Below are 12,499 nucleotides of genomic sequence, written 5' to 3' on the forward strand. Positions count from 1 at the left end.
AGTCTTCTTACCACAAGAGCTAGGCTGAGTGTGAAGCTAGCCAAGAGCAGTTTACTGCAGTATCAGATGTTGGAGTATTCGTTAAGAAGCAGGGCAGGGTATTTCTACTAGAGAGTAGGATTCAAAAGTTGATTGCTCAGGTTCACACCCTGATAAGCGCTGCTCGCCTGACAATATGGTCTTATTTTAGGGGTCTGGGGTTTAATGACAGCCACATTGGAGGTAGTTCCCTGGGCAAGAGTTCATATACGACCTCTTCAATGCCCATTGCTTTACTGCTGGAGACCACAATCACAGGACTATGTTGTGACACGTCTCCTGCCATTAGAGGTGAGCGCCCAGTTACAGTGGTGGTTGCAGTTAGATCATCTCAGGAAGGGAGTTTCCTTGGAAACACTGGATTCGTTAGTGCTCACAACGGATGCAAGCCTTCTGGGTTGGGAGGCTCATTATCAGGAGTTGATGGTGCAAGGTCGCTGGAAGGCTGAGGAGCAGCAGTGGATCATCAACCACTTGGAAGCTCAGGTGGTTCATTTGGTGTGTTTGCAGGTCGCCGAGCATCTAGAGGCTCAGGTGGTCTGGGTAATATCAGACAAAGCGATGATGGTGGCCTACATCAGTCATCAGGGCGGAACCAAGAGTCAACAGGTGTCGAAGGAGATAGATATGCTCATGGTGTGGGTGGAGCAACATCTGCTAAGCATTTCTGCCTCTCACATTGCCGGAAAGGACAATGTCATAGCTGACTTTCTCAGCAGGAAGAACTTGGAATTAAGAGAGTGGGAGCCCAACGGGCAACGCTTTTCAGCTCATTATGGAGCGCTGGGGCTGTCTATACATAGACTTGCTGCAACCTCCGACAAAACGAACGTTCTGCGGTTTTTCAGTTGCAGACGAGACCCGAAAGCACTGGGCATCGATGCTCTTGTTCAGATGTGGCTAAGGGGTAGCTTGCTGTTTGCCTTCCCTCCCTGGCCCCTGATAGGCAGGATCATTCAGAATATTGCAAGTCAAGCTGACGCAGTCCTTTTGGTGGCTCCAGATTGGCCCTGGAGGCCACGGTATGCCGATCTGTAGAGACTGCTGTGGGCAGTCCCCTCAGGATACTACCTCAGAAGAATCTGTTGCGGCAGGGACCCATTCTGCACATCGATTCGAGTTGTTTTGTCTTACGGTTTGGCCATTGAGAGGGCTCGGTTATTGAAATGTGGTTATTCGCCTGCCAAGATTTCCATTTTGCTTCAGGCCAGGAAATTTTCTACATCTCAGGCATTTGTTAGTTTGGAGAGTTTTTGAGGCCTGGTGTACTGAACAAGGTTCTCAGACTCTCAAGGTGAAGATTCTCTTAATTTTGGAATTCTTATAAAATGGATTGCGTAAAGGACTGGCTCTTAACACCTTGAAGGTCCAAGTAGCAGCTCTCACTTGTTATAGTGGGCGAGTCAATGATGGGCCTTTGTCTTCCCATCCTGATGTATCTCACTGTTTGAAGGGAGTTAAGCATTTTCATCCTCCTTTGGGGCTTCTGGTGCCTCTGTGGGACCTTAATCTGGTCCTGGACTTCTTGTCAGGTCTAACTTTCGGCCGCTGTGTGGTCTTTGCTTGTGGCTGCTTACCTTGAAGTCAGTTTTTCTGTGGGAATCTGTTCTGCACATTGGATTTCTGAACTGCAGGCCCTTTCTTGCTGTGATCCTTTTTTGGCATATGACTCCAGGATTGGTACAGTTTCGCACTGTGCCCTCTTTATTGTCAAAACTGGTTTTGGAGTTTTATTTGAATCAATCTATTTCCTGTCTACTTTGGACAGGGATAGAGATGAAAGCGAGTATCTTCTTTTGTGTACCTTGAATGTCAAGCGACATTTGCTGCAGTACGTGGAGGTTATTAGATCTGTCTGGAAGTCTAATAGCCTGTTTGTGCTCCATGGTGGCACCAAACAGGGTGCTCCAGCGACACGGGTGATTATAGACCTTTTGATTAAGGAGGTCATTATGGCCACTTATGTGGATGCAGAGATTCATTTGCCAAAGCAGATTAGTTCGTATTTCACGAGGGTTCAGGTGGTATCATGGGTGGAACTTCGATTATTATCACCTGTCAAGATTCGCCGAACGGCGACGTGCTCATCATTGCACACCTTTTCTAGGCATTACCGCTTGGATGTTCAGGCTTGGGAGGATGCTGCATTCACGCAGGTGGTGTTGATTGGACTGCGAAAAGCTTCCCACCCTGTGTGGGAGTAGCTTTGGTACATCCCACTGGTGGGGACTGGCCTGCCTGAATTCAGGGGAAGGAGAAATGACTACTTATCTGATAATTCCCTCTAATGAGGGTTATGATATTTATTTAAAAGTGGTATACAAAAATTTTTTTTAAATAAAAAATAAATCCCCGACCCACCCTTGCCTGCTGTATTGTTACCTTGGTTCACCTTTCAGTGAGGACATTGCAGAGTATTGTTCCTGCTTTTCATTTGAAGACTGATAAGTGGCTTAACCAGCCATTCAGTTTAGTAAATAATTTTATTCTTTTGGCTGAGCTCAGAGTTCCCTATTGGTTGGTAGCATGAGTGGTTGATTGTTAATAATCATTTTTGAGTTTAATCAGTTTGTCCAGAGTTTGGCTTTTCCAGAGGATATTGGTGGGCTGATGTTGGGGCAGGGATATATATCCATGACGTCAGCTTTTTACTCTATTTCCATCTGCTGGAAGAGGTACTATCCCACTTGTGGGGATTGGCTTGCCCTCATTAGAGGAAAGGAACTTATCAGGTAAGTAGTAATTTCACACATTCCCTTGAGGTGGGGTTGGAGACATTTTTTCAGATAAACCTGATTTCACAAGTACTTTTACCTGCATTTGAAATAGGTATTCAAAGGGGCGGAGTTTGGGTAGAGAGAAGATTTACGTGCATACTTTAGATTTTTGAAAGTATGCGCATAAAGCTACACGTACAAAGTTACACCTGCTTCCGAGGTATATTTTTATGTAGGCATGTCTACATGCATTCCCAGTGAACCTACAAATTTCAAAGCGCTCATTAGTCCATTTTGAAAATCTGGGTTAAAGTCTGCAGGCAAAAAGTATCCACAGATCTTAGCCCTATGCGGGTAGTTATAAAATTACCCTCATTGCAGACAATTTTCAAGGCATTTGTCCATGTAAATTGGCTTGTCTGAAGGTTGTCCTCAGTCCAGATAAAGTTATGCTTGGCCTCCCACAGCTTATATACTTTTTAGCCAGAGAGAGGGCAGGCAGTCCTGGAGACAGGATTCTTTTCCAGAAAAAACTATGCCTTCAGAAAAAGCCAGTGCAAAGTCTGCTGGCACTTTATACCCACAGGCAGTTTTCAAAGGGAAACTACCTGCAGACTTTGTGTCTGCATAGGCTTTCTGAAAATTGCTCCTAATTGATGTTTGTGACATTTAAAGAGACATTAGACTTTGCTTTTCCAGTATAGAAGAGTCTAATGGGGCCTAGGATTCCCTCCCTCTCCCCCCACTCAATATCATGATAATTCCATTCCTGTAAAGAGGTCACACACTCAAAATTATTATTCACTGCAGCTCTATGAAGTGTCTGTTTAGATTAACTGTTGTACCATCTGCTTGATAGGCTAACATGAGGGCCTATGAGCTCCCCGCTGAAGGCCCAGGATAAGTAGCCTGAGTCCTTCCCCACCCCTTTACCCCTGCAAAGCAGCAAGGAGATCCCCTAGTGGGCCAGAAAATGCCCCTTCCTCAACAGCATGAAAGCCTTTTTTGGGGGCTGATTACACCCGCACTACCTACTCTTGTCAGCAGTCTTACAAGTGAACATTGAGGACTGGAAGCAGTCCTCAGTTCTGGTGTTGACAGTTGAAATGGTGTCTGGTGACCTCATTCATACAATTTAATGCAGCTTAATAAATAGACCCTTATGTCTTTTATATGTTGGAAATATGAACAGGATATTTTGGAAAGCACCTTACAAACTTAGGTTCACCTTAAACATGGTAATGTTTGGCATATACAATCGTTTGTGAAGTTACCTATAACCTGTTTCTTTTTTTTTTTTACTTTTCAGATTTTTTGTCTTATCGGCTATGTGCCAGCTGTCGTGCTGTTCACCTATGTGGTTTCGTTCACTTCCAAAAAGGTGAACAACACACAAGAGTTTTGGTCATTTATATTTTCTTTGGTGAGTAACAGTGAACCCTCAATTGAAAATTATGATCTTAATTCATAGAAATATGGTGTCAGGTCATAATGTCTTTTCTATCTAGTCTGCCTATCCACACTAATTATTTAGCTTTATCATCCCTACCACTCCCTCGGAGATTCTCTGTGTTTATCCCATGCTTTCTTGAATTCAGATATTGTCCTTTTCTCCATCAACTCCTCTGGGATGCTGTTCCATGCAGCTACTATCCTCTCTGTAAAGAAATATTTCCTTAGATTATTCCTGAGTCTACCCCCTTTCACCCTTATCCCATGAACCCTTATTCTAGAGCCTGCTTTCCTTTGAAAGAGGCCTGCCTCCTCTGCATGAAAATCTTGGAGGTATTTACATGTCTCTTTCCTTCCCATCCTGCTATTTCAGTTCAGATGTGTGGGTTATCTCCCCCTAGCAGATGGAGTTAAAGGGCACAACTTTTTCCATGAATTATCATGGTAATTGCCACGGTGCAGCTCCAGCAAAAAGCCATTCCTCCTTCTCCATCAGTCAAGAAGATGTTGGTTTAGTCTCCTCATCTAGCAGTTGGAGGCAGAGTTGTATTGTTGATGATATCACCTTGTACATATGTCATGCATGGAACCAGATATAGCCAGTGTACCCAGTGTTCTGTACATCCAGCTATTGGATAAACGGTTGTGGATAAGCCTCAACCTGGTTTTTTTAATTGAAGATAATTTTTATGGCTATTTCATGGGTATGATAGAGCACTTAAACTATTTTTCAGTCAAATTTATCTTAAGGGCCAAGCTCCTGCAGATTGTTCTCTGTAGTGAAGCGAGCCAGGAGACCAACATAGCTCACTGCCCATGTGATGGGGTTTGTTTTTCTCTAGGAGAACCCTAAATGTGTAGTTTGAGCAGGCATTTTTCTAAAAAGGAACATCTGCTTATTCTCTTAGCTGAAATGCTTGTGGAGGCCAAGCTCCTGCAATTAATAAGCCTTGCAGTGCTGTTAACAATTTGAAAGCTCACCACCTCTTGTCAGGACTCAAAGCCAGTGGACTAACTCAAGGGCTGCCATCCCTTTAATGTGGTAGTAGGTTGAGCAATAAAAGAACAGTTGAGAAGAAGAGAAGGTAACTTTCTTTTATTATTCAAATTGCCTTTAATCTATTTAAAAGCAGAAAAAGAACAGAGCTTTCAGCTGGCTAAGGTAAGTCAGATAGGCTACCATAAAAAAAAGGAAAGGGAAAAGATACTTTCAGTTTGTATTGAACGTGGTTTTCTAAGGCTAGAAGAGATTTTCTGTGGATTACCATGTACTAGCTCACATGACTGAATGCGACCATTGCTGTTCTCTCAATCGGGCCAATACAGTTCAGGTTTGGACATGCGTTTTCGACGTGCTAGCTTACCCCTTATACAGTAAGGGGTAATAGCACGTCAAAAACGCGCGGCCAACCCCCCCCCCCCCCCCCCCCCCCCCCCGAAACTAATAGTGCCCGCAACATGCAAATGCATGTTGATGGCCCTATTAGTTATTCTCGCGCGATTCAGAAAGCAAAATGTGCAGCGAAGCCGCACATTTTGGGGCAGATTTAAAAAACCCTGCGCGCCTATGTTGCATAGGCTGCCGGCGCGCGCAAAACCCCGGGACACTTGTCGGGGGCGGCACAGCATTCGGGGGCGTTCCGGGGGGCGTTCCGAGGCAGGGCTGAGGCCTCCGAACCAGCCCCCGGGTCGGGGAATGGCGCGCTGGCAGTTGGCCGGCGCACGCAAGTTACACCTGCCTCAGGCAGGCGTAACTTTGTGAACAAAGTTAGGGGGGGGGATTTAGTTAGGGCTGGGGGGTGGTTAGGTAGGGGAAGGGAGGGAAGGTGGGGGGGCCAGAAAAAAACTTCCCTCTCGGAGCAACCTTGGAGGGAACGGAGGCAGGCTGCTCGGCTTGGCGCACGCAGGTTGCACAATTGTGCACCCCCACTGCGCGTGCCGACACTGGATTTTATAACATGCGCGCGGTTGCGCATGCATGTTATAAAATCGGGCGTAGATTTGTTCGCGCCGGGTTGCGCGAACAAATCTACGCCCGCACATAACTTTAAAAATCTACCCCTTTACTTTTAGAAATTAACGCCAGCCAAAGGCAGGCGCTAATTTCGGCCGGCACCGGGGAAGTGTACAGAAAAGCACAAAAAACTAGAGATGTGAATCGTGTCATATATCGTCTTAACGATCGATTTCGGCTGGGAAGGGGAGGGAATCGGATCGTTGCCGTTTGGGGTTTTAAAATATCGTTAAAATCGTGAAAATCGTGTAAATCGAAAACCGGCACACTAAAACATCCCTAAAACCCACCCCAACCCTTTAAAATAAATCCCCCACCCTCCCGAACCCCCCCAAAATGCCTTAAATTACCTGGGGTCCAGTGGGGGGGAGGGCGGGAAAACCGGCACACTAAAACAACCGTAAAACCCACCCCGACCCTTTAAAATAAATCCCCCACCCTCCCGAACCCCCCCCCCCCAAATGCCTTAAATTACCTGGGGTCCAGCGGGGGTCCGGAAGGACCTCCTGCGGTCGAATCGTGTTGTCTATGGCCGGCGCCATTGCACGATTCGACCGCAGGAGGTCCTTCCAGACCCCCGCTGGACTTTTGGCAAGTCTTGTGGGGGTCAGGAGGCCCCCCCAAGCTGGCCAAAAGTCCCTGGGGGTCCAGCGGGGTCCGGAAGCGATCTCCTGCCGCGAATCGTTTTTCCGTACGGAAAATGGCGCCGGCCATACGCCACTGAGACTGCAGAATCTACTTTGGGAACCTTAAGAAGCGTATGGCCGGCGCCATTTTCCGTACAGAAAAACGATTCGCAGCAGGAGATCGCTCCCGGACCGCCGCTGGACCCCCAGGGACTTTTGGCCAGCTTGGGGGGGCCTCCTGACCCCCACAAGACTTGCCAAAAGTCCAGCGGGGGTCCGGAAGGACCTCCTGCGGTCGAATCGTGTTGTCTACGGCCGGCGCCATTTTGCCGGCGCCATTTTGCGCCGCCATTTTGCAAAATGGCGCCGGCTGTAGACAACACGATTCAACTGCAGGAGGTCGTTCCGGACCCCCGCTGGACCCCAGGTAATTTAAGGCATTTTGGGGGGGGGGGGGGTTCGGGAGGGTGGGGGATTTATTTTAAAGGGTCGGGATGGGTTTTAGGGTTATTTTAGTGTGCCGGTTTTCCCGCCCTCCCCCTTCCCCTCCCCATTCCCCCGATTTATGATTTTTTGACGATAAATCGGGGGAATTGTTATTGTATCGTGGCTCTAACGATTTTTGACGATTTAAAATATATCGGACGATATTTTAAATCGTCAAAAAATGATTCACATCCCTAGAAAAAACTGCTTTTCCCTGTACGTACCAGTATCAGTCTAGACAGTGGGGTTATCTCCCCCTTCCAGCAGATGGAGTCAAATAGAACTTTGAAGGATGCTTCCTTATAAGGTAATGCACCCTCTTCTAATCCTCAGTATTCTCTTGACTCCAGCAGATGACAGTGGTGACTTTCATTCCCACTGAGATGACTAGAAAGCTATTTAAGAATTTTCTCTATTTTCCTCAGCTTTCCTTTCTTTTGGATGGATCAAGTCTAATTAGAAAAAAAAAAAATCTTTGAATTTTGAATTTTCTGAGGCAATTATTGGAGAGCTTTCCTGTAGCCTCTGCTCCTGTTTTAGTGGGAGCATTCTATAGCTTGCAGGCAGTACTATTTGCAACTCTCCCCACCCCTCCCACCTCTGTTGTCAGGGTCAGTTTGTATTTATTTCCTTTTGACAGGTTATTTCCTCTCTCCGGGGTGCAAGTCGGTGGTGCCGACCTCTCCCCCCTGTGGCTGCTATCCGACCCACTGTCCCTGAGACGCCATTTTCCTCGGGGCAACCGGCACAGAGAAGTGTTATTCCTCTGTGCCTCTATCTGTGGGTCGCTGAGGGATAGAGAGAGAGCAGGACTGAAGCGGAGGCTATTACCCGCTTCTTACAGCCACGAACCTGGTGAGCGAGAGGAAGAACAGGCTGAAGCAGAGGTTTTCCCCGCTTCCCACAGCTTTAAACCTTGCCTGTTTCTTGCGTTAAGAACAGCTGGTTCCCTCGCGGCTCCGTCTGGGTTCCTCATGCCTTGTTCGTCCAGGTGCTGCGCTTGTGGAGAGCCCAGGTTGAGGCTCTCCCACGAGAGGATTTGCACAGCTTGCCTCCCTGGTGGGGAGGGACCCTTTCAACTGCCGGGCCACTCTGGTTCTCGTCTTCTGGCGCACCTTAACGCTCAGGGGCCGGCCCCGATCCCGCTGACCGTGGGAACGGCGGCCATTTTGTCTCCAGACTCGGCTGCTCCGGCGCTAACAGGAGAAGAGCAGGACGCTCCTTTTTCATCTCAGCCGCTGGTTTTTACACCCGTTCCACCTCTGGAGCCTTTTTCTCCGTCAGGGGATCTTCCCACTCTTCCTCCATCGGGGCCACCTCCGTTTTCCACGGATTTTGTTCTCCTGCTTCACAGTGCTTACCTGGCCAGAATGGGCCAGCACCAGGAATTTTTGGCGGGACCTCCTCCTCCTAAGGTACCCAGAATGGCTGATTCCACTGAGGTCTTAGGAAATGCCCAGACAATGGGGAGTGCCCAAAGGTCAGTGGTCCTGGGACAAGGGGTACCTCCGACCACCTCAAGTGCTCCGAGGGTCTGTTTGGTACACCCCTCTGCGGGGGGGGGGGGGGGCTCTGTTCCTCAGCAGGACCCGGATCCGGATGAACCTTCAACTACGGCTCAATTGGAAGGGGATGATCCTAGAGTCCGGATCTTCCAGAGGGATGAGCTGGACCCCCCTCATTCCACATATCCTATAGAAATTGGACATTGAGGCCCCTCAGGACCCGCTTGAGCCTAATCCACCAGCGAAGAAAGGGGACCCCCTTCTGGCTGGTCTACGTCCACCATGTAGGTCCTTTCCTTCCCATCCCACATTCCTTCAACTGTTATCCAGGGAATGGGATTCTCCGGAGACCTCCCTCAAGGTCAGCAGAGCCATGGATAAGCTATATCCTCTCCCGGATGATTTCCTGGAGCTTCTTAAGGTTCCCAAAGTAGATTCTGCAGTCTCAGTGGTGACAAAAAGAACTACCATTCCAGTACGGGTGGTGCAGCCTTGCGAGATCTTCAAGATCGAAAGCTGGAAGTTTATCTTGAGAGTTTTCAAGGTGTCCACCCTGGGGGTCCGGACGGCCATTTTAGTTCCTTCGCTCAGCGTGCAGGCCTCCGCTGGCTTCAACAGCTGCTCAGCTCCCAGGAGTTGCCTCTTGAGGAAGCACTTAAGGCAGATCACCTGGAGGCCGTCATAGCATATGGAGCAGACGCTGTATATGACATTCTGAGAGTATTGGCCAGATCTATGGTTTCTGCAGTCTCGGCTAGATGCCTCCTCTGGCTTTGCAACTGGTCGGCAGATTCTTCTTCCAAGTTGCAGCTGGGATCCCTACCCTTCAAGGGCAAGCTACTATTTGGGGAGGATCTGGACCAGATTATCAAGTCCCTCAGAGAGAATAAGGTACACAAACTGCCAGAGGATCGCCTTCATTCTTCTAGGTCTTTTAATTTCACTAGAAGCCGATTCAGGAATCAACGTCGTTTCTGCCAGGCAAGAACTGCAGCTCCTCGTCAGCCGTCCTCTCGATCTCAATCCAGGACTCAGTCCTTTCGTGCCCGAAGACAGCCCCGCTCTGGTCTGGCCCAGGGAACGTCCTCCAAGTCTTCACAATGAAGCTATGCCGGCCCACTCCCCGATCCCCAGGATAGGGGGAAGTCTCTCCCTTTTCTACGAGGTGTGGGTCAACATCACGTCAGATCAGTGGGTCCTGGATATTCTAAGACACGGCTATGCGTTAGAATTTGCTTGGCCGCTAAGAGACAAGTTCCTCTTCTCTCCATGTGGCTCAGTCCAGAAAGAACTCATAGTCCGACAGACACTCGACAGGCTTCTGGCTCTCAGAGTGAATCGTCCGGTTCCCCCCCCCCCCCCCCCCCCCCGGAAGTAGGCTGGGGACATTATTCGGTATACTTCGTAGTCCCCAAGAAGGAAGGTTCCTTCCGCCTGATCTTGGATCTCAAGATGGTCAACAGGGCCCTCAAGATTCCCCACTTTTGGATGGAAACCTTGCGCTCCGTGATAGCGGCGGTACACTCCGGAGAATGTTTGGCCTCCCTGGATCTGATGCAAGCTTATCTATACATTCCCATCCTCCAAGCGCATCAGCATTTTCTGCGATTCAAGATTCTTGGACAGCATTTCCAGTTCCAGGCTCTACCCTTTGGTCTTGCGACCGCTTCTCGAACCTTCATGAAGGTTATGATAGTAGTAGCTGCCGCTCTCCAGAGGGAGGGAGTCTTGGTGCACCCATACCTGGACGCCTGGCTCATTCAGGCAAAGTCCTCAGCCCAGTGCCACCGGGCGGTCGACAAGTTGTTGACGCTTCTTCACTCCCTCGGTTGGGTGGTCAACTTCGCCAAGAGCAGCCTTTCTCCATCTCAGTCTCTGGACTTCCTGAGGGTGCATTTCTACACAGCGCTGGGCAAGGTGTCTCTGCCCCCGGACAGGGCTCATACACTCATAGCTCAGATACAGCAATTCATTGGTCTCTCGCTTCTAACGGCGTGGGATTACCTCCAGGTCCTGGGATCCATGGTTTCCACCATAGATCTGGTCCCCTGGGCGTTTGCACATATGCGTCCCTTACAGCGTGTCTTGCTCTCCCGCTGGAAGCCGGTGTCGGGACTTCCAAGCCATCCTTCCTCTCTCGCAAGGAGCCAAGGACAGTCTCTCGTGGTGGTTCAACCTGTCTTATCTTCTCCAGGGTGTGTGGACATCCCGAAATGGGTAATTGTCATGATGGACGCCAGTCTCTCTGGCTGGGGAGCGGTGTGTCAGATGAGTTCTTCGCAAGGGAAGTGGACGCCATCCCAAGCAACTTGGCCGATCAATCGCTTGGAGACCAGAGCAGTGCGTCTGGCATTGAAACGCTTCCCACCTCTCATCCATCATCGAGCAGTCTGAATACTCTCAGACAATGCAACCACTGTGGCCTACATCAATCGCCAAGGGGGTACGAGGAGCTGGCATGTCTCTCGGGAGACAGACAGGTTGATGGCATGGGCGGAAACTCATCTCTCCTGCCTAGCGGCTTCCCACATCGCAGGCGTAGACAACATTCAAGCCGACTTTCTCAGTCGTCAACATCTAGATTCTGGAGAGCGGGAACTCTCAGAGGAGGCGGTGAATCTCCTGGTCCACAGATAGGGGATCCCCTATCTGGATCTAATGGCAACCTCCCGGAATGCCAAGGCAGCTCAGTTCTTCAGTCGCAGAAGAGAGTACAGCGCAGAGGGAGTGGATGCCTTAGTCCTCCCCTGGCCTCGTCACGTTCTCATCTACGTGTTTCCCCCTTGGCCTCTGGTGAGCAAGGTGCTCCAGAGAATAGAGTCCCACCAGGGTCCAGTAGTGCTGGTGGCGCGTGGTTTGCAGACTTGATCAACCTCGCAGTGGACGGACCTCTTCGTCTGGGTCACCTTCCACGCTTGCTGCATCAGGGTCCAGTATCTTTCGCCCAGGCCGATCACTTCTGTCTTGTGGCCTGGCTTTTGAGAGGCGCCTGCTGAGACGGCGTGGATACCCAGAGGCTGTTATCTCGACCTTCCTCAAGGCTAGAAAGACATCTACCTCCATCTCCTATATCAGGGTATGGAAAGTGCCTCCATACCTTGTCGCCACGGACCGCCTTGGTGGCTCAAATCTTTTCTTCAACAGGGACCTGACAAGGGTCTGGCCTACAACACGCTGAGATTGCAAGTCTTTGCCCTAGGCTCTCTACTTCATCAACAAGAGGGAACTTCCCTCTCCTCTCACCCAGATATCATCCGATTCCTCAAGGGGGTGAAGCACATGAAACCCCCAGTCCACATTCTTTATCCTTCGTGGAGTCTCAATCTGAATCTTGGTCTGACCACCCTTTGAACCCATTCATTCCGCGACCCTCAAGGATATCACTCTCAAGACGGTTTTCCTGTCGCTATCTGTTCTGCCCGCAGAATCTCGGAGCTTCAAGCACTCTCGTGCAGAGAGCCCTACCTTCGTTTTACGGATTCGGGAGTTTCCTTGCGCACTGAGCCTGCTTTTCTGCCCAAGGTGGTTTCCTAGTTCCACTTGAATCAGAGGATAGAGCTTCCGTCCTTCTCAGCGGACGCATCGGCGGATCTACGCACGCTAGATGTCAAGCGTATCCTCATTTGCTATCTGGAAGTAACTAATGATTTTCGCTTGTCG

The 12,499-nt window shown here is 49.5% G+C and overlaps 1 protein-coding gene across 2 annotated transcripts in view; it reads left to right on the top strand.

Moving 5' to 3' along the window:
* LOC115081790 (ATP-binding cassette sub-family A member 5-like) overlaps positions 1 to 12,499 on the top strand; it is a 230,039-nt gene that overhangs the window by 9,761 nt on the left and 207,779 nt on the right. For both annotated transcript variants that reach the window (XR_003853873.1, XM_029586163.1), the window contains exon 2: positions 4,066 to 4,179. Coding sequence is in view for 1 of the 2 variants with exons in the window: in XM_029586163.1 (XP_029442023.1) it covers positions 4,066 to 4,179 (114 nt within the window). In the remaining variant the exon portion in view is untranslated. The remainder of the gene's footprint in view (positions 1 to 4,065; positions 4,180 to 12,499) is intronic.

Source organism: Rhinatrema bivittatum, unplaced genomic scaffold, assembly GCF_901001135.1.
Source record: "Rhinatrema bivittatum unplaced genomic scaffold, aRhiBiv1.1, whole genome shotgun sequence".
Lineage (NCBI taxonomy): Eukaryota > Metazoa > Chordata > Amphibia > Gymnophiona > Rhinatrematidae > Rhinatrema > Rhinatrema bivittatum.